This window comes from Paramormyrops kingsleyae, chromosome 5 (genome assembly GCF_048594095.1).
Source record: "Paramormyrops kingsleyae isolate MSU_618 chromosome 5, PKINGS_0.4, whole genome shotgun sequence".
Lineage (NCBI taxonomy): Eukaryota > Metazoa > Chordata > Actinopteri > Osteoglossiformes > Mormyridae > Paramormyrops > Paramormyrops kingsleyae.
This window is the reverse complement of record NC_132801.1, coordinates 27,552,811-27,576,015: the sequence shown is the minus strand read 5'-3', so window position 1 is coordinate 27,576,015 and position 23,205 is coordinate 27,552,811. Positions and strand designations below refer to the sequence as shown.

At 36.6% G+C, this 23,205-nt stretch overlaps 1 protein-coding gene across 30 annotated transcripts in view; it reads right to left on the bottom strand.

The window, feature by feature from the left end:
• Positions 1-23,205, bottom strand: part of LOC111850867 (RNA binding protein fox-1 homolog 1) — a 446,550-nt gene that overhangs the window by 31,393 nt on the left and 391,952 nt on the right. For 29 of the 30 annotated variants that reach the window (XR_011991797.1, XM_072712498.1, XM_072712497.1 and 26 more), the window contains 6 exons: positions 22,420-22,668; positions 11,049-11,192; positions 10,787-10,840; positions 9,629-9,721; positions 8,623-8,683; positions 4,931-4,984 (listed from right to left, as the gene is read on the bottom strand). Coding sequence is in view for 29 of the 30 variants with exons in the window: in XM_072712498.1 (XP_072568599.1) it covers positions 4,931-4,984; positions 8,623-8,683; positions 9,629-9,721; positions 10,787-10,840; positions 11,049-11,192; positions 22,420-22,668 (655 nt within the window). In the remaining variant the exon portion in view is untranslated. The remainder of the gene's footprint in view (positions 1-4,930; positions 4,985-8,622; positions 8,684-9,628; positions 9,722-10,786; positions 10,841-11,048; positions 11,193-22,419; positions 22,669-23,205) is intronic. The other variant, XM_072712494.1, reaches the window with a different exon arrangement.

The following is a 23,205-nucleotide window of genomic DNA, read 5'->3' as shown; positions in this document are numbered from 1 at the left end:
CTTTGACTTCAGGTCCAGCATGATGTTCCACTATTGATCCGAAATTCACTCTGTGCTGACAGAACCAAGCCGGTGAATCCAGAAGTCAGGCCCAGTATCAGCTTTTTCAAATCTACTATCACATCACACTCTGCACTTTCTTTATGAATAAATTCCAATCTGACGCTTACAATAAACAGACTGTACCCTATAGGGTAATTTCTCCATATTTCTGTGTCTCACAAAGTGAAAGGCAAGGCTCTCTCGCTGCTTCATCTGGAGTTTCTATAAGAATATTTCTACTGGGTCATCACTTGTTTTCTTAACGGAACAGATGATTGAGCTCAGTCATCGTCTTGTCAATTCCATGTACCTTCCCCACAAGACTCCTCTTACACTGGTTCTTGTTTAGTGATAGTTCTGCCTGGACGGCTGATCATCATCTGCACCTCGACCTGTCCAAGGCAAACATAATCCTCATGCTCGGCTGCACCGCTGCCAGTCGAAAACTCACCATCAGGCCATAAAATGTCATCAGCTATCATAGAGAACCACAGTGTCACCGTCAATAACAGCTTTGTGTAGCATCCATGACTCAGTGTTGTTGCTTTCTTCTGCAGTAAATCACCCAAGATATGTAACACTCCAACTCTATATTCGTCTAAGGTACGCTCTTTTATTAGTTTGACCACTGCAAGTGACAGGACTGCCTGTCCAAAAACTGTTGGAAATCCTGTTTTTGGCTGCTTGCCCTGTCCAAAGCAGGCATCAAAACCAGAGCCCTGAAGGAGGAGGCCACAATGCCACCAGAAATTTCTATAGCCGTCCATCTTCCACAGCCACTTATCCAATTCCGGGTCACAGCGATCCTAGAGCTCATTCCAGGAAACAGAGGCCATGTGGCAGGACAATGCAGTGCTGCACACTAAGCCAGGGTTTTACTTCAGGATTATTGCATTTAAAATGAAAATGCTGACTGAGGAATTTGCCATTAAATAAATATAAACTTGGCACAGCAGTAACCATTTCATATCACTATTTCATATTTCAATTCATATTTTCCAAAATCTTCTGAATAAATATGGCAATATTTGCAATTCTTCTTTTTTTTTTTTTACTAGCAACAGTAAAAGACTGACATAACTGCTGACGGTTAGCCGAAAAAAATATTTATATATATGTGTATATATTTGTTATATACCTGTATTTATATACAGCCATGGAAAAAATTAAGAGACCACTCTATATATATATATATATATATATTTTTTTTTTTAAATCTGCATTTTTAAATCCTGGTTTAATCACTGTGCAGCAGGTTGCTTTCAGGTTCAGAGACAGCAGTACACAAGAATAAGGTGAAGCAGGAAACACTGGGAATGACCAGACATCAGCCAAGTAGAGGGCAGAAGCGACTCTCTAATGCCAGAGATGGCCGTTAATTTTTCCGACAGTTTCTCATGAATCGGAAAATGACGTCAAGTGACCTTCGAAAGGAATGGGAAACATTAAGTGCAGGTATGAAGTGCACTGCTAGGACACAAGCTCCTAGAAGCAGGACTGAAGTCCCATAAAGCAAGGAAGAAGCCCTTCATTAATGAGAAACAGAGAAGAACCAGGCTGCAGTTTTCAATAAAAAATATGTTATTCACAGACACACACCCATAACTTGAGAAATAAGTGAAACAAAAAATTGTGCTGTGGTCTCTTAATTTTTTCTGCGGCTATATGCTGTATATATAGATAAAAGAAATGTCTTGCTGGACCGGCTACTTTGATGCTGTCAATCCATTTTTAATTATTTGTTTTTAATTGTAATGCACCATGAAAGTACAACTTTAAGCATGTCATTCTCAGGATCGACCTTGCCTTCAGCAATAGAAACTATTTCCACGGTCACGTTGCTGCTGTAATGTCCAGTAAGACGCAGCCTGTTGCATTTCGCAGCAAATTGCCCAGATTGTGCCATCTGAAGGGTTATTCTTACGCTACACAAATTACAGCATGATGGGAAAAGCTGATAGTATTACACTTCATTTATGCTTCACACAGTTAAAATAAATCATGCTTTATTTTATCTGAACAACACAGATAGTTTTACTTTGTTTTAACTAACTTGATTTATGAATTTGCACTTTTGTAATTTAACTCCTAATATGCCTGGTTTATGATGAAAGTACTATTGAAATAAGCCATATATCATAATATATGTTTTTTACAAAATATGATTATTTGTACACTATTAGCAATACTGCAATAGCTGCACCAGCAATCCACTATGATAAATAACAAAGCTATTTTTGTTCTTATTTACATATTCACCTCCTTACATTTTCATTAGTCAAACTTTGAAAAAACTACTCACGCACTGCTCATATTTTACATGACATATCCCTATTAGTACCGCAATGACTAAAAATAGCAAACCTATAGTTAACTGGGGTGCCACCGTACTTGTTACTACTAATATCATACATTTAAGTGAGTTGATTTATGTTGTTAAATTAAAGCACAGACAAACATTAAGTGGTACTAAATATTGGCTACTGCGCAAATGTAATAACTTTAGTGTGTGGGTGTTTTTCTGTACTCACATTCAATGCATTGACTTACCATTTCAGAAAAGCAGTGCCATTACTTTCAAGTGTTTGCTTTTTTCCATAGTTAATTAATGACACTCAAAGTGCCGGGATTAATAACTGCTGATCTGGAACCATATTTTAGCTATTACTTTAATTAAAGAAGTTGATGGAAGTTTTATCAGAGGAGTATGCAATGCATAAAAATATGTGGAGTAATTAATAAGCATATAAACTATATATTTTTGTCGCTTCAATAGCAGTTTCTCTTACTGAAAGATCTTTAACTTTTGTTTGTCACAGCTTATCTCTGATTGTGAATTACCTTTTATATTCCACCGCTGACTGTTTAAGCTAAATACTAAATTATTGTTTTCAAAACATACAGAAGTATATTCCTGCATTAAAAATATTTTGATCTAAATAGACCGTTTAGAGTAAGAATCATGTATAGTCACAAGAATTAAAAATAAATCTGAACTATGAAAGGTTTCCAATAACTAATTTATTAAGCTGTAGTGGCAATGTGTAAAATAAAAATTATCAAGAAAAACAACCACAATGAAAGTGATAAGCATAATACTATTTGATAAATGTATTTTGCTGTTCTTAAGTAATACGCTCACGTTAACATGGGAATAGTACAAAGTGCTCACTGTTCTATAAAAGTTTACTGAGAAAAGGACCCAAGCAAACTCCAATTTATAATTTTTTGACATCTACAATAATTATATGCTACATTTTGAAGTGCTACACTTCTTGTCTGTCTCATGTCACACAATAACATGTTATTGATAATTGTAGGTGACATTACCAGTGCTAACACAGAACTTTTGTTTTTGTTAAATGCCTTCACATCATATTACGATTATCTGTAGAAATAATTAGAATCAGAATCACACAGAATAAGTTTCCAGAGTTAAGGCAGGTTAGCTAAGAAAACTAAAGTCATCAGCTAGTGAAATATATAAATCACATGACAAAGGTGAGAGTACCTATCACATGTAAAACACTTTCAGTACCATGTAGATCAGGTGGTGCTTGCTGAAAATTGATTTAAATAATATTCCCCTGGTTTTGACCAGCCATATTTCAACTAGGTGGTATTGCATTCCTTTTTGATTGATTTTATTTTTTTCCCTCGGAGTACTTTTGTTGAACTCTAATTTCCATTAACTCTCCTAAGCTCTGAAAAATTCCACAGTGGGAGAAAGTGAGTTATGCAAATCCAAGTGGTGCATCATCTGAGTTTCGTAAAGCTTTCTGGGGTTATACCCTGTTCTCACCGACAATTTCATCATAAATCTGAGCAGGCAGACATGATGTACGAATGTACTCCAGCAGAACTACGAGTATCTTCATTGGCAATCAAAAACTGGTGAAATTCCTATTAATCAGAAGATTCTGACAGCTTTCTAAAAACCAGCTTCTGTCTTTATTAAGATTTATGATTTTTTAAATCGGCACTTCTCACTTAGATCATCTTCAGATAATTTGTATGAGCCAGCAGGGGGGCACACAATGATAGAAGCTGGCCTTCAGTGATCTTATATGTTACCGTGGTGATTTATCTCCACCCTGCTCATACAGGTAACCCTGTTAATGAAACCCAGCTGGTCCTAATTAGAATAATTGACTGTTAGGGTTTTATGGGGTCAGCTGGGTGGATGTGGGTATTAAAAGAAATCACAAAGAAAAGAGAGGAAGTGTGAGGCTTATTTTAGTCTTCAGTGCGTTGAGTTTTTCAACTTTTCATACAAAAATCTCTGGTTTCGATTATTAAACCTCACTGTCTTTCGCATCTGTCCCAAACCTGTAAAAAGGGAGCAGTGTCTTGTCATGATTTGGTAGTAAAGAAAATCCCTGGCCATATATCCGTGATGAATAATGGCAACTTTGCTGGTCAAACAATATTAAAACCATTTCAGTAGTTTGTCCGTCTTACCATATTCTCCATAAAAATGCAATACTTAAATTTCAAAAATAAATTACACACCCACACATATATATTTCTCAAATTTATCAGCTTCAAAACTGCAAATTCAGCATAATTATAACAGCCATGGCACAAATCCATCAGAACTAAATCTGGCATACTTTACCAGTAACTGATAAAGTATTTCATGTTTGCTATTTGATTTATTATTTGTTATTTTATTTCATTTTTCATAAGTCACCAAGTAAAAATATAGGTGACATATAGTTGCTTTATTGATCTATAGCACCTCACATATAAAACTTGACTGGTCTCCATATAGGCTGGATTAAAACTACAACATCGGCATCATCTAAGAGAATTATGCTTCAGAAAGGGGTGCAGAAAGACCACAGAATCAGGACGCTTGGCTATTACTGATAGATTTTTAACGTACCTGCATAGAATTCTGGGCTGTAGACTGCACCCACCACTGGATTCAACTTCCAGCCTAAAGACAAACAGAAATTGCATATTACATAATTTAATAACTGAAACTTAGCATCAGCTCTACAAAACAGCTTGCAGGAAGTCAGATATCACCTCTGTCAGTGTAATACACACTGTATAGTAATGGGGGTTGGGGGGTTAGTGAAGCCGGTAAATCAAACAAATTCTTCTTATACTTTAATTTCTACTAATGGCTTCTCAATTTGTCCATGAAAAATCCAAGGCGATGTCGGTCGATGCTCATGGCCGAAAGTTTGTCTCATTTTTCATCCACAGTCCTACTTCTGCTGCTTTTCCGATGGCCACATCCGCCTACCTTTCTCCAGGCTGCTGAATCCCAAACCCCCATTTATCATGGAAATAACAGCAATTAAACTTTACTCTGTCTGGCCTGTGAGCTGTGCGTTAGCGTATAACTGTGTGGGTTAATCATGTGTAACGGGGGGCTGCCACACTGCTGTCTAAGGAACCCAAGAGCAAGACCACAGATCGGGGGCAAGTGAAAATGACCCACCTCTCTGAGGAGCTTTTGATCATGTACAAGTTAGATTATTTACCTCTCTGTCCACCCTTCGTTAATCCATCAATGCTTGTAAAATATATCACACATGCAACTTGCTGTGCAACAAATGGTTTCCCCTAATTTCAATTCAGTGTCCATATACAGCTATGCTGCTCTGCAATAATAAGCCCCATATCTGAGATGTCCAGGCCTTTACCAGATGCTTTTATCTCCTTGTCTAACATGTCAACAAGAAGAATAAATGCATAAATAAATAAATTGTAGGGTCACATTACACATTATAGAGTTGACAGTTGCAGCGGGTGGAAAGCTGAAGCATGTTAAACTGCTTATACACTTGGATCATTCAACGGGAGGATACTTCTACCTGTCCTTCAAATGAATGCAGCTGAGAAAAGCTTTAATTATTGTGAAATGTTTTCCTAGAACAGGGGTAGCCAATCTTATCCGCAAAGGGCCGGTGTGTATGCGGGTTTTCGCTGCAACTCCATAATTAGATTACTAATTAGAGGACTAATTGGCTGAAAGAGTCCTCACACCTGGGTTTGAACAGCTGACCTACAGGTTATCCCAAAAACCTGCATACACACCGGCCCTTTGCGGATAAGATTGGCTACCCCTGTCCTAGAACATGAGCATGTACATTTATACATACATGTGTTTATTTATCAAACAGTATTATCCAAATTGCTGTACTTTTTTTCGTTTTTTAATAAAGCACGGTCCCTACAGAAATCGGGGTTAAGGGCCTTTGCTCAAGGGCCGAACAGTGAATCCACTCTGCCAAGGGGATCTGAAGTGGTGGCCCTTCAATCACAGGCACAGTGTCCCGACCCACGGAGCCACACCCCCATCTATAGCCTTTATCTACTGAAAATTATGTTGAAATGCCATTTTTAAAATAATGTCTTGTATTCCATTTTCAGAAGTAAGTTCTATGACATATAGAAACTTTTGGTAAATTGTAAATTAAGAATAATGGACAGGATATACAGTATAGGCAGTCTCCAGGTTACAAACGAGATCTGTTTCCTAAATCTGTCTTTAAGTTAAATATGTAGGTAAGTCGGAAAAATAATAATACAGTACATAATAACAATAACAACCACAATAATAAAGGTAATAATAATAAGAACTACATACAGTACTGTAGAGTACCTTGAGCCAACAAAATCTATGTTTTCATGAGTATCACAAAGTAGTGCATGCCTTTTTTTTTTTTTTTTTCGACTCATTGTATTTAACAAATTTCTAATATAAGAACCTTTGTGGCAGTCCGTTCATACTTGTCCGTAAGTCAGATGTTCTTAACCTGAGGACTGCTTGTAGTCTTGTGTACATTTTATTTAGTAAAGAAGAGCACTTATTAGCAGTGAGTATTTAAAAGGTGGTGCAATTGTAATACTTCTATAATAATGATGTGTGCAAACCGAATTACATTCAAAGGTTTTCAAACATACTGACTCTACCTCCAAGCTTGAGCAACAAGAAGAAAGAAGATGTAGATGGCAGACTGTGACTGTTCATAACATAAGCTTAAAAGCCAGGTATTTTGGGTTTCGCTGCCAAGAGCTTTTTCAATACTTTACAAATACTGCAAGAGCTCTGAGTCTGAAGATAACCAAATAAAAGGGAATTTCAAGAGCTACAGCTGTTATAATTTTAGAAATGAATCAAGGTGAGTAATCACGAATTAAGTGTAGACAACAAAGGAGAAAATTACATGATTGTCAGCTTTTATAGGACCTTACCTTGGTTCTCCAGTTAACAAAACTTAATGAGGCAATAATTACAAATCCTTTTCTGCTGCCATGACAACACCTATATAACCAGGGATTCTGGTTTTATGATAGTGATGGGAGAAATGAGGCTTTAAAACCCACACTGCTGTTTATTCATGAGAGCTAGGAAGAAACATTTGTGTACCATGGCTAATCATTGCCCAGGTTGTTTTTTTTTTTTTGCTCAGAAAAATTCGAAGAAATGCATGTGAAAGCGGAATTCATTAAATTTGTTTTCACATTTTCACCTTAGAATGTAATTATGTGAAACTGAAGACGCCTAATAATTATCAAATTATCTAAAAATAGAAGTAACAAAAATATCCACAAGAAAAAATAAATCTTTTCATTGGGATGTTATACCCTTTTTAGCCTTACGAATTACAAAATGTAATTCAGGAACAGCATGAAATGCACAAAAATTATCTGCAGTACAATTTAAGCTTATGTTGCTACTAAATGAGCCATTCTTTTGCAACGTTACAGATTCAACACTAAGAAATGCAAGAAATTGTAACCTAATTTGCAGTACAGACACTGAAGTGTAAACGTGGAGCAAACCAAAGGATTATTATTAGTAGCATTTATTTATAAATTCTGCTGCCATTCTACATCCTATCTGTTTTTGTGGTAATTATCACAATTTTTACAGCTAAGGTCAATAATAGATGGTGCCCATTACAAGGACGTTTTATAGGGTTAGAAGAGGCAGCGCGGTAAGGTTAACAGGTAGTCTCACGCTTCCAGAGTTTAGGGTTCATAAATATTCTACAGTAGCATGACTACAGAGTGTATTTTCTTTGCGTGCCACTTTTTTGTGGTTTGCTTCCACAATCGCACCATTCAGTTGAATTAACATCTCAAAATTTTCCCAACCATGGTTGAATTTCAGGATCATGAACTGGAGCTCTCCACAGGGTATATATCTGACCATACATTCTATATTTCAGAATCATTCCACTAGAGCACTTATTACAGAGTGTAACTGTTTGGGAGTTTCATATAAATGAGTGCTAATTCCATGTATTTTTAATGGTTTTCAGAAGGGTGTCAGAACAGGTGGCATATGGACACTAGTTTATAAAATAAAATTTTAACTGCTTGGGCGAATACTTTTTCCACACATCAAGGCCAACATTTGTTTAAAAACTTAAAGCTCCTAATCCAACTGTCATTTGAAAGAAGCCTTATTAATATTTTGTAATGTGTTGCCAAGTTTGAAATTGGTAGGCAATACTTGTGTTACAATCATTTAGAACTCTTTGAAAAGTCATCACGAGAATAAAGTCATTCAAAGTTCAAGTATCTGACTGGACAAACGTATCTATAACTTACCATTTGCATAAGGATTGACTGTCTTTTTATTTGTCATAACCCGTGCTGTTGCATTATTAACCTAAGCATAAAGAAGATATATTAGTGAACATTTTAAAGGTGGCCTAACACCTTTACTCCATTGATTACTGAATAACAAATAATACAGTAACTATATATATATATTTTTTGAATGGCAGTACTGTTACTGTAAAAATAGTAATTAAAATTCAATCATTTTACCATTCATTCATCAAGTTACCATATCAAACAAATCAATTAGGCATTATATATACATATGTGTAAACATGCAATGATGCTACCAAATAATAATAATAACAATAATAATAATGAGAACATGCCCAACATTATGTGCATGAAATGTGCATAAACACATAACCCTTTTCCTTTCGTGTAATTACAAACAGAGTTACAAAACATTTACAGTTTTAAATGTGATTTAGGCAGCTGGCAAAGCACACATAAGTGAAATTGGCAGACAGACATTTGCCATTCACGTACCACATGGATCGCTATAAAATTACCATAAGTTTAATGATGATCTTACATGCTATATACTCCTAGTAGTTCACACCACTTGCAAAAATTATAAACCATAAAAAGTAGCATCAAAAAAACTATAGAAGCATGATTTTCAATTAAAATCACGTAAATGCTGATCAAGATAATTGTGCAGCTATTTGCTTTGTTTTAAACAGCCAAATTTCTGAAATAATCAAAGTATACCTTACAAATGTTGCTGTTTTTTTTACTTAAGCGATTCTTCCTTTTAAAGTATAATACAAAACTGTTTATATCTACATGAACATCTACAAATGCACATGTATACATATTAACGGAACGTATATAAACAAACTCATGAGAACAAGGAGGGAACATATGAGTAGACCAAAATTAAGCAAATATAAATAAAAGCAAAGACATGGCACAGAACATATGAGGTTATACGGCAGACGATCTGAAACAAAACGTAAGTGAATTAGATGATAATATTGGTAAGAGGCACCTCTATTTTACGGCCTTCTACCACCGTGCCGTGTAATTTCTCCCTGGCCCTGTCGGCATCAGCACTATTTTCAAAAGTTACGAAACCAAATCCCTGCATGCATGTGGAAAAAGGGGGAAACAAGATACTCATTAATAAATCGGTCATTCAGCAAGGCGTCCATCACACATCAACCGGTCAATTTTCAGTTTGCCCAAATTGTGAAATTTCATGTCGTACATGCAAAGAAAAAAAAAAAAAAAGAGAGACCAAAGAGATCCCTTGTAGAACACTATACATGTCAGCTTTTGGATATTTGCTGATGTTTTATTACATCAACTGAAGACCAAAGAGGTAATGCTAATAACAAATGTGACATTACTATCTCACTGATTTGTCTTCAAACATCATAAGAACATAAAAAAAATAAGACATTCAAGCAGGAAAAAAAATACAAATACAAATATATGTGTTCTAATGCTATGGACTTCAAATACATAAATCTACGCTGATGTTTTAAAAATCCTCTGTACGACCATCGGCTTGATTGATTTCCAGAATGTTCATCTGTGCTTGTTGGTTTGATCTGGTAATGAAGAAGCAGGAAAGCCCACCCGTGTCTTTCATATATAACTTATGATCTTGGACCTTTAGCACAGCAATGCCAATGATCAGCTGCAGAGAATCGTTTTCAAATTTTCTCCAGTATATAGTATCTACAATATTTAGATATTTAGTCATCAACCTTCATATGACAAATTTAAAATAAAATTCGTTTTTGTGATCCAGCTGAGGAATCCAAAATACCAGAAAGGAACAACCTGCTCTATCGACAACCTCTAGAATTATAGTTATATTATTTATTGCACATTTACATCACTGCAGTTACAGGGAATCTACTCATCACCTTTTAACCTGTTATGCTGGTCAGAAGCATGGGGATGATTGGAATTCTAGAAGCTAAAATAGATTAGATAATGTTTGTTTGCAATTACTTGTACCATAAAATACCTTAAAACCCACTAAAAAAACTAAACTTCAAAACAATTAAATATATGCTAAATTTTTAAGATGATTACAATGAGAAATTAAATAGACTTTCTTGCTTCTTCATAATAAATATTTGGAAGAAGATACCAATAGAAAAGCATGCACAAGATGAAGAGGCAGACTACATACCTTAGATCCTCTCTCATTAAAAATGATTTCAACATCTAAGATTTTACCAAATTGCTGGGAAGAAAGAAAGGCAGATATAAAGGTAATCTTCATTAATGATAAGTAGGTTTGAATGCTTTTTAAGTTTTAACTCCGGCAAGATTTTGAAATTATTCTTCATGTAATTTCCATGTAGAACAACTGGTTGATGACAGTACAGTAAGTATGACAGGAAGTCTGTCCCTTGCAGGCACCCGTAATGGACTGAAAAAGCAGTACTTACACCAAACATTTGCCTGAGGTCAGGGTCTCTAAACCTGAATGGAATATTAGAGACGTGGAGCCGCTTTGGCTGTGTCTTGCTGTCTGTGTTTTCGCAGGACTGTGTCGGTTGCTGGCTGTCGGTCTGTGCTGAGTCGTCTGTCTGCTGGAGAAGGAGGCAGATGGAAAAGAAAGGCTGATCTTGAACACCAATAATCCATTATATAACTTCAGGAATCCCACAACCTAAAATAATATAACATTATAACTAAAGAGTTCACGTTGTATGTGCCTGAAGTTTTATTTTTTTTTATTCTGGAGTGATGTAATTACTTTTTTGCAACATAAGCTTATAATATTGATTTGCATGTATAGATATGAATAATGAAGTGTTTTCTCTACTTAACTGGTGACTGAATAACATATTTAGAATATACTGTGGTTATTATCTATTTATATAAATTCTTACACATGTGCATATGAAATATTATGTGCAATAAGTGAAAATTCTTAGTTGACTTGAATATCAGTATTTGAAAAATGTTTAAAAGCCTATCAAAAGAACCATACAAGCAACTGTCTAATCAACAACCCTTTCATCATGAAGATTAAGGATTCATAAAGACCTACAATGTAACAAGAAGGAAGGATTATACTGTTGTACATACTCACTTACACTTTCTATTAGACAGACAACTCCATCTGGACCATTTTCTTTAAATTATTGAGCAAACTCTTCACATCACTTTTGCGATACTTAAATTTTCTATATACTTCATACATTTTCATTAAATAGTTTCTGTACATACTGCAGTTTTATATCAATTTATAAAAAATAGTTTATAAAGCAAATTATAAAATATCTGAATAACAATTCTGATCATTATGACCACTATTACTTTACATAATCTCTGTAAATGGATTCCAAAATCTCAATATTTTATTTGTAATTTGGCAAGTATATTAAAGCTACAATATCAACAACTACAACTACATCCATATGACACACATTGATTTTAAGCAAGTTTTGCATGGTTACATGTGAACTTTCTTCCTGAGAACTTGCCACCACATGGCAGTAAGATCAAGGTGGAAAACTTAACACATGGAAGAAAGAAATGTGAGAAGCGTTTATTGTAATTAATAATCACAAGTTATGTTTTTCATTTAGTCAAAATACATTTCCAGTGGTTAGAGACTAATATCCAGGTCTTAAAATGAATATTTTCCTCCTGATCAGGTTTAAAAGAATGTCCAGTGTTGAATGATTTAGTAATTTTGTACAAAATGATGATACCATTTTCTACAATAATTCAAAAGTGCTGATGTGTGGCCAGGATGCAAATGATATAAAATAAATTATCTTAGCAATGAGATATAACAGTAAAAGCACTGACAAACCTCTACTTATGTAAATTTGACTTACATAAATCCAGACTTGCGTTAAAAATTCCCGCCATACGCATTATTTATGGATGCTGCATATGCAAAGCGTCTGAAGTATGTTAAGCGCAAGTTGGTGCAGGCAGACGAGGCAGGTAGCTGCATCTCCCCAGTTCTCGCATGTCTTGTCGCATGTCTTGTCGCATGAACGCATCTATTCTAAATAGATGTAGAGCTTTATACAAATGTAAAGAATTCATTTCATTGACTAGGCTCATGTCTTATCACAGTATTTAATATGCATGACATTTACTAGATAATTATATTAATTGTGTACTTTTCTATACCTGTGTTTGCAATAAATGCCTAGGCTAGGTTAGGTTAGTCTACGGTAGGCTGGGCTATGTTCAACGGAGGGGGATGAGGGGAAATCTGACATATGTAAATTTTGACATAAGTAGTGTATTTGCGCAAGTCAAGGAGTGTCTGCATACATCTTGAAAAGGAAATACATACTAGTTTGATATGTACATTGTTCCAATGAAACAAAAAGTAAGGTGTTTTACCCATCACAACTTTTAAGGTGAAGTGTGCTAGCCAGAAAACTTCTTGTTCACACCTTTCCACATACATGATGAACGCTAAACAAGGCAATCCCTCACGGACGAATACTAAGCAGAGTGTACCTGCAAAGGGCAGATAACAGTGAGGATTTAGGGAGATTGCACTGTGCTCTCAATCTCCATGTTAATTGAGCCTGCACAACAATGAAGAGAGTGATTTCCTTTTGTACATTAGTTGTATAAGTTTGACGGTATCCATTATGCATTGCCTTTCATATAAATTCTTTAACCTATTCAGCTTTTTTGTCGTAAGCAATCCACATCACTATCATAAAGTCTCTCCCAGAGTCTCCTTTTGAACAGGCCTCTCCACTCTAACAATAACCTAACGGGATACTTTAAACACTTTAGTCTCCTAACCACCAAGAAGTAGGTCAGCGTGGTACACACATTGTATGTTTAAGTATGCCCTTGTATTTATCAACCCAGTTAAAGCTGAATGCAGTTTTTCTTAATGGTGTGTATTTGGTTAATGGTATATATTATTCACCTGTAAAGGGCCAGACAGCGGTCTGTTTAGTGATAACTTTTACATGTTTTCTTACAGTCTTTGTCCATATTCACTGGTGATTCAATTGACTGCCCAAGACGAAAATCTGAAAATACTTACATTTGAATCATAAGGTCAGTTAGTACCTGGCTCAAAACTGAACACCTAATGTGATGTCCATGCTTTAGCTTCCTTGAATTAAATGTACTTACTCATAGTATAGCAGCAGATAAGTACAGGTATCCTGAGTGTACTACTGCTAAGCCCACTGCAGTTTCCTCCATCCAAGGGTCTCATTATTTTTAAAGTTTGGGAGGATTTTTCCTCATTTTGTTCATGCTGTTCTGCTCACATGCTACTTTCCCTTATGTTTTATGTAGCATATCTCACAATGAAGTCTGCAAATATCTACCAATTGTGATTAAATAGAGTCTAATACTATTTTTGTCCTATAGTTGTACTTTTATTTTATAAAATAAAATGTCTAAATTTACATAAGGTTGCTGGCATGGAGAACTAGAGAAAAAGACGAAAAAGTGAATACCTTTTTAATAGCCTGGCTCTGACTCACTGTTACAATAACAAGGTTTTGTGCTCGTACTGTAATAATTCATAATAGCTTCTCAGCTGTTACAGAAAGTTTTAAGTACCCTGCCATGCTAGTAGAAACATTCATCCTTAAAATCACTAATCCATTTAAACATTACTAAATTCATTTTACATCGGACAATAGCTTACATTTAAACACAGATTTCTTATTTTCACAGTTTCGTCTCAGTGCTTTATTGTCAATGACTACCATTTTTCCCTCACTTGCTCAACAATAGATGGGTATTGTACCAAACTCATTAGCAAAAATAATACGAACGGCTTTACCTAGCTCTAAGCCTGCAGTGTTAACATCTCGGTTTAAGAAGGCGAAGAGTCTGGTCACACTTAGACAAAAAACTGGATTTCACATCACTCAAGTTTAGACAAACCATCGCAAGTTTTGCAGGCAAAAACACTGTCTCTTATAACGTAATGTGGACAAGTTCATGGCTAGCGGGCTTTAAATTCTTAAAATATATTCCTTTGTTATAACTATTCTGGGTTGTTTATATCAAATAATAATGTTCCTACATGGTGAGCAGCAAGACGTCTCACTGGGTAGCCCTACTGCCTCAACCCCCCTGGACCGGAGCTCTGAACCTCCCCCCACTCTAGGTGCAGAGTTTGCATGCCCTCTCTGTGCTGAACAGGCTTCCTCCCACAGTTCAAAGACATGCAGTTAGGCTAAATGGCATCTCTGAATTGACTAGAGTGTCTGAGCCTGAGGATGGCCAGCCTTGTACCCTAGCTTGCAATAGGCTCCAGTAATCCCTAAACTAAACCCAGCTAGGATACGTCATTTGCAAATGGGTGATCAATTGAAAGATTGACGTTCATAGTTCTTGGTTAAAATCTCTCACAAGTACAGTGCTGTACAGTGTGCCCTTACTTCATTTTTACATAATACTACTGGCAACAAGCATTGAGTATTGACAACAGAAGTATAAAATCTTGCATAAAGAACGAGAGGTAAACAACTGCAAGACTAAGGCAACTGCGCTCTGTTGGAAAGTGAATCTGCCTCTCTATCAAAATCAATTATACACAGGCTGCAGATACTACAATTATCAGTGTTTACTATTTATTGATTTCATGCTGTGCTGTGAAACACAAATAGTGAAATGACTGCAGTCCAGTTTATGTATGTATCAGTTTTGGCCTTGAAAGAGGTGCCATATGTTAACCCTGTGTCCAGAAATGTCACGCTATATTTATTCATATTCTGTAATACAATAAGGTCAGTAAAGCACCATGCAAAATGTGTAACATATTCACATTCTTTACAGGTGGAATATATGGGATATAAATCTGCCACATATATTTATTATTTAATAATTAATTTGTCAAAAAATATATATATATATTGCAGGAATATTGTGTTCTGGCATATGTCCATGTGCAATGTATTTTGAAAAAATACATTATAAATAAATTTAAATTAATCAGATTTTAATTGATATTACAGGTGAAATATCATAGTTATGCCTGTAACATTATCAGGATCTCTTTACTGCACTCTCCTTGGACACCAGCCTACTGACACTGAGCAAGTCTGTGGTGGTTTTTCTGTAGGAAGCAGTGGGGGCGAAGAACTGCTATTTTCACACTGTGTAGGCATCTGTGAATGTTATATCTGTGGGCCATAGGGTTTTCAGAAAATTATTCACTTTATTTTCTTTTCATTTTTATAACCGATTACAAACAAGCAAGCAAACACACAAACAAACAGGCAAATAATGAAGAACGACAAAATAACTGACTCTTTACTTTTTCAGGATGTTCCTGTAATGTACAAGCTTCTTGGAGATATATCTGTGTATATGTCGATACCAAAATGAGCTTTCGTCACTCCCTACACCCTCATCATACCTGACATGTTATAAACAAAACAAACACCATTTTCTGTCTCTAGAAGTAAATTCTGCTTACATTAGAAACTTTTATGTAAGGGGAAAAAAAATACACTTCCTTTGTTTTCCTTCTGTTGACTTGATAATGCTTGAAAGATACTTTACTAATAACTTAGTGGCTATTTCACTTCATCCCCTTTCTCCCTGTGGTGGAACAGCTCAGCAGTGGCCGACAAAACCTGACACGTCTCAACACCACAAAGCTCATTGCTGTAGGACAGCTGTGCCTCCAATGGGGGAGGGGGTGGGGGGTGGGCTGTGAAGAGAATAGATGTAGCGCACAGGAGGCCAGTTTTAACTGGAGAGGTGTTAACAGAGCCTTCTGCTTGTAGGGACATCAAATGAACGGAGCCCATGCTGAGTGAGGGGGGGGGGGGGATCTAACAGGGAACAGCAAAGATGACAGACTGCTAAAGACATGTCAAAGTTTACAATTCATTAGCGGCCGCTGTTCCGTGTTGCTTTCATGCATTGCTCTTTAAATGGTTTTAAATACACACTCAGATACTCATATATTATCATTCCCACCTTCCCTAGACTATTACACCTTCTTTCAGCCCGTGCTATTGCTCTTTTATTCAGACATAGGTGGAGGTGGTGTTTCTTTGGTCAGAACTCAAAGTGCCAAGTGTGGCCGAAATGCGACACTGCCCACTCTGCACCAAAGGTGCAGACCACAGAGATGCTTGGCGTCAGCAAAGGGCTGGGAATCTCATCAAGTCAGTGGTCATTTTAAATATATCAACACATACAGTAGGAAATAAACAATTAAGTCATCTCTAAGTGATCATTTATTTTTCATGACAGAATTAGTGTGGTCTATTTAAGGAGTTGCAATATAATTTATCATTATGATGGAAGGTCAGGATCACACCATCTTACACACAACATTAACTTTTAAAATGTATTTATTGTAGAATGTGGAGTATATATATATGTGTGTAGTTCATTCAGTTAAAGTGTTGTGAATAATGTCTGATTATTTGGCAGAATATAAACCATAAAGTGACATCAAAATATGGAGTGAACAATAAACTCACAAAGCTGTCCTTAAGCTTCATAAATAGTCTACAGACTTAAATTCCAAATTAATGTATTAGATTACAAGTAAAATGTCTAATTGTCCTTGTGTATATTTTACTATTACTCACATTGCAAGTGTCAAGTCATTAAGTTTTAAATAATTCTAGCTAGCTTTTAGAATGATTCCATCATCCAAATTGAAAAATCTCCAGGACATGCTGAATCATTGCCTGAATGTGCTACACTGAATGTACTTTTCTTCCCCAATGTAAAGTTGAGGTGCAGTGATGCAGTGATGGGTTTCTCTGAGCAATTCAATCCTGGATAAAAACAAAGCTACGTTAATAACTTTAAAAGCTTAGCTACCTGCCTTTGTTAATAAGAGTCACCTAGTTACATGACTTACCTTCAGTATAATCAAAGCTATAGAACTGGAGATTAAGATGGAGGATTTGGCTGTATTTCTAATTCAGAACCAGATAAGAGTATTGAAAAAAAAAGCCCAGTGATGCTGCATTTGAGGGTGGTGGTACAGGTAGGTGACCATGTGGTCATATAGGAACAACAGACTCTTTCCAATTATCCTTTGGGGATCTTTTCAGTAGCTCCCCCACCTATTAAAATGGCCCCAGCAAGACAGTGCAGGTAAGACCTTCTGATATACTTGAGTGGCAGATATAGCAGTTAATATGGTCTGTGCCACAAGGGACGTGTACCATCAGACCTGCAATCCCAAAAAGAGTCAGTTTGAATATAGATGGACATTCAAATGCCTCTATATTCTACATTTCTTATAGGGTAGCCTGTCCTTCACCTTTGGCCAGCAGCTTACCATTTTTAGCTGGGCCATTATCAAAAAACATATTGCAGGTAGGCATGCAAGTCGACTAGAAACTGTTCATTGGTATTCTGCTTCAATGTTTACTGGACAAGGCCTTCTATGATCAATCAGCATCTCTGGGACATCCCTCCCTCACTCCTCCTCAGCAGACACAGCAGCACACAGGTATGTTGAACAAGATGTGTAAGTGATGCAGGATGGAGGTCCAAAAAGACTACATACTGACAGAGGAGGGATTCGGAGGCTAATTCTGACGCCTAGCCGATATACCAGACATTTGAGAGTTTCCCATCAAAAGTAGCTATCTACATGCGATGAATACTGGTAGGTGATGGATGTGAGCACTGCTCTTTGGAGGGTGCTGAGGAATGAGAAAAGTTACCCAACAGAATGAAAAGTAAAAAACAAAAAGAGATTTACTACATGACAGATTTGTAGGTGTTGACGGCATTTTCCATGCTGATGTTGTGCCCTACTGAAAAGAACGTCTACAAACATAAACTGTAATTTCAGCTAAATTGTTTTCCTATTTATCCCAATGTCCTCAAGACAGACAGACGTAGAGATAGATAGATAGATGGATAGATGGATGGATGGATGGATAATTACCATGAATGAGGAATTACATGTTCAATGTTCAAAAAATATAATGGTCCAAACATATTTAAATTGCTTGAAAGAAACAAGATAAACTTTGACCAAAAAAAAACACAGTGCTTCATTTGGTGTGCAATGTGCTAATAAAAGCCTAATTGTTTTTCTCTGCAGGCAAAGTAGAGCTTTGTAATAATCTCCCACTTTCGAGTTTAACATTTTATTCCCAACTTACTTTTATCATCATTCCTAGGAGTAAACGTATCTTATGAATACTGCAACAGTTATAATATGCTGGACTGATCCCTCAATGGCCCTTAAAGTCACAAATCATAATAAACAGCCAGAAAATATTTGTTTTAATACAATCATTAAAGATGAATACAGAGCCAGAAAGAAATGCTGATCCTTCTGTGAGTCTCCCTATTTTAAATAGAGGTCTGACCTCAATTCTTCTCTCTCTCCTGCATTGATACTCAACAGGAGTACAGCTGAGCATGTCAAACAGCAGGATTTAATGGGTTCGTTGTGCTGCTTTTGCTCTCTTGTAGTCCATTCCTTGCTTCTGTAGAGCCAAGGGCCAATTAGCCCACTAGGTCAACTGCAGGAAGCCAACAATTAAGAAATAATGGACTTCCATCCCATTCAACAATTACATTCTCTACTTATTCTTCCCGGATTCTCATATCCATTCACTAAAAAAAAGTAATTAAATAAATTGTGTGGACATTTACTGGTGAACATGGAGGGGGGGGGGATTTGAAAGATTTGTGCAAGCATACAAAAATAGATAGATAGATAGATAGATAGATAGATAGATAGATAGATAGATAGATAGATAGATAGGACTAGCACACACCTTCTGTATTTGCTGCTTTTGATCATTTTACAAGTTTCATGCTTCATTGTAACATGCTTGGAGGACAGAAATAATCACTTAATTCTACCTATAGCCCTGCAGTTGTCCAGCTGGCAGCAGATGTCGCTCTAGAGTGATAACATGGAGTGGAACCAGTTGTCTGACCCCCCCAATAGAATGCAGTAATTGCAACTTCACAAGTACTCTGTAGGACACATCTTGGATTAATTGGGTTAGACTTGATTTTCCTAGGTCAAACAATTGCAAGGTAGTCCAACAGAAACATCTGAATTTCAGGAATAATCTTTTATTCTTTTCCCCCATTTATGTGTTATGTAACCTAAGAAAACACAGTTAAGAAGAAAAAGCACATTTAACCTTAATTATACAGAATAAATGCACAGCAGTATTTCAATAAATTGTATTGTTTATTTTCAAATCAAGTCAACTGGTCTTATTTTACATTTGCTGTCCTTTACAGAAGAAAAACTTATACGAAGCATATATTTAAAAAAGAAGGACATGTTGGCCTGGCTTGGTGTGCACGGCACGGCACGGCGACATGAGAGGCTGCAGAGAGCCTTGAGATTCCATCAGTGCCACTCAGCACCCAGCCCTGTCCTCAGCAGAAACACCTGGACTTGATTAACTAATTATCTGTAAGGTTAACAGCCGTGGCAATGAATGCAGCAGTCAGTCAGGGAGAGAAACCAACAGAGAATGTAAAAACCTAACGCCTCTCTTTTATTTTTAGAACGGGTGATCGAAGAGTCGATGGATGATCACTAGCTCTGGTAATAAGCCTCAAGTGGGCTAGAACACTCTGGTTATTTTCCTTTGCTGTTTTTTTTTTGTTTTGTTTTTTTAACCGTATCGAGCCCTGGGAGGTTATTGTTTGCCTGACACTTGGCAATGTTCTGATTACGGAAAGCTTCTCCTTTTGCCTAAATAAAGATATATCTTCCTGTTCATCCTCTTTCCCTGCTGTTTCACTTGCTTATCACAACAGCATGGCTCACAATATTGATTCCTAATGCTCATGTTAAAAAAAAAAATATATAGAATTAAAAGTCTACGAATAAAATAGCTACAGACGACAAAGTATTTTCCGGTCTGAGGGGCGCTGACTTCGCAGACTCATGGCCGTTCAAATTCATCCCCTTCAACTATAGAAATCTATAAGTCATCCAGTCCATTGCGGTCATCACAGAGAAATACCACAGCTGACATCCAGTGGGGTACACTTTCTGACAGCTTTATTATTAATCTGATTATTTTTTTTCAATTAAAAACTCAGAATCACTTTCAGGTGACTATGGTTACTACTGTAGTTTTCCAAACATCCAGGGTTTGACTCCAGTTCATGGCTCTGTGCATATGTGTGTGTTTCTCCACTTGATTTTGTGGGTAATTGCCAGAGCCCCCCCCCCCCACAGTCGAAAAACATGCTTTTAGGGGAACTAATCTCTAAATTGCCTATAATGTGCGCCACTGTGTTTGTTTATATGGGCTTGTGTTAAAGTTTGGACCAGAACAAAACATCAATGTACAAGGACACTGACTTGCACAGCTGGATCCTATTTCACTAAATAGAACCCCCCCCACCCCCATACTTGATTTGAGAGCATTCCACAGAGATTTGATTTGAGATTTGAAGACTTAATTGCTGCCATTTCTAATAATATTATATGATTGTTTTAATTTGAAATAATCTGTTACCTTTAAGCAAGCAAGCAGAAGCTGGGGAATTCACACCTGTTAAAACAATTCACAATATTTTCAAAAATGACCCCCTTGCCTATAATAATACTGCACCATATTTTTTTATCTGTCATGCCAGTCTTTAGTAACTTTAAAGCTCATTAAATTGGGATATTTTTCCTACTGGCTCAAAGCATAATGGGATAATAGACAGAGACTGACTTTTTAATAGCCTTCAGAACTTCAGGCAAATAAACAATAACAGTCACTGCTTAATATCAGAGTGTCCCATTCTCAAAAATAAAGGAAAGAAACAATGACCCCATAATGCACTAGACTGGCATCTCAAAGTACCTTGTGCCTTAGGCATTTACAGACATACTCTGGATCTATGACCTTGATTGCACAAGCAGTTATTGAAAATAATGAATGGATAAATGGGAGGATTATAATGACAGGAGTAAGAGTGCTTTAACTATAATTATTTTGAAGACTGATGAAAGAGTAAGGGCATGTATTTTTCAATAATAAATGCAGAGGTGATTTCACCATATCTTGCAATCCAGACCTCTTCTTAACACCAAGCATAATCTGCACTGATGAAGAGAACTAAGATACCACTACATATGTTATGTTCAAATCGCTTTCATCCACCAAAGAAATACCGTGTTTCACCGTACCATATATATTCCTCAGCACCACTCATTCAAAGGTCTATTTTCATATCTTGGAACCTGAGCCTCACAACATCAATGCAAGGTCAATTTCACCCACATCAGTCTAAGGTCAATCCTTACCACTCTGAGCTATTTGCATCCACATAGATCCTGCCCTGACCTCTTCCTGCACATGGATGGTGCCAATGTCTCAGCTTCTCTGAACCTGATATGTAGGCATCAACATATATTACCAGATCGCTTCCCAAGGCCATATTCTTTTCATGAATACCACATGCAACATTTCTATAACATCTGAAGAATTCAAATATACAAAAGTAAACCTTTAATACCTCTTTATAGTGTTCAAAATTTGTATATGATAAATATAGATTTCTTATGTACAACAAAATTATTATGCAGCAATAATACACATAAAAGTATTGCATAATATTTTTTTATTTACTGTAGCTCTATTTTTATTGCAATGGAGAGAGAACAAAATAATTCCCCTGTTCTAATGCCACAGGCAGTACATCGGCCTCTTAACATAATATGGTAAAATTTGCCAAATCAGCACATGACACACCGAAACATAAAAACAGAGACATGATATATCTTCTGGCAAACCTCCAATGTAAATAGCAAATGGTTGTGGTCACTCCATCAACACTGAGAGCACACAGCGGCGGGTGGGGGGGGGGGAGAGAGGGGGCACTTACTGTGGCGGTGCCGGAGACTGTCTGTGTGTTTGTGTCTGGAGCGGTCTGTTCACTGTGCGTCTGTGCTGGGGGGTACATGTTTAACGTGTGCTCTGGAACGGTGGTCTGGCCTGTGTAATCCGGGGCAGGGTGGGGGTGGGCGTGGGGGGCTGTGTATTCAGCAGGAAGGCCATTTTGCGGGGATGCAAACTGAGCAGATGCGTACGGCTGTGCCATCGTTTCGGGTGGTGCTGTGACGTCCTGATTACCCTGCAGGAAGAAGAGAAGCACAAGGATACACAGCTTAAGTAAAACCTTACACAATTAAATAATTAAGGTCATGAACAATTTAGCCTTGTCTGATCATTTTAACGAAGTTGATTAAGCCCTAACCACATTTCATGCAGAAAAGTAAAATAAATAATAATAATAAAGCCAAAATGGGATTTGTCAACTGAAACGGAAATGAATAATTAAGACTTGCTTATTCGTTCTATAACTGGCTGCAATACAGGTAACTAGTCAGATGGATGGTTAGTAAAAAATAACTCTGGGGCTTTTATTTGGAAAGTCAGCACTTTTTCAAACCAACAAGTAATTGCAGTGTTACCTAATAAATTCATATATATATACAGTATATATATATACTGTATATATATATATATACACACACACACACACACACACACACACACACACACACACATATATTATGTGCCCCAGATATTCCTGAGGTTTAAAGAAAAGGAAAAAAAAAAAACAGAGGCACATCGTCTGACAAAATGACAGCAATAAAACATTTCTCCC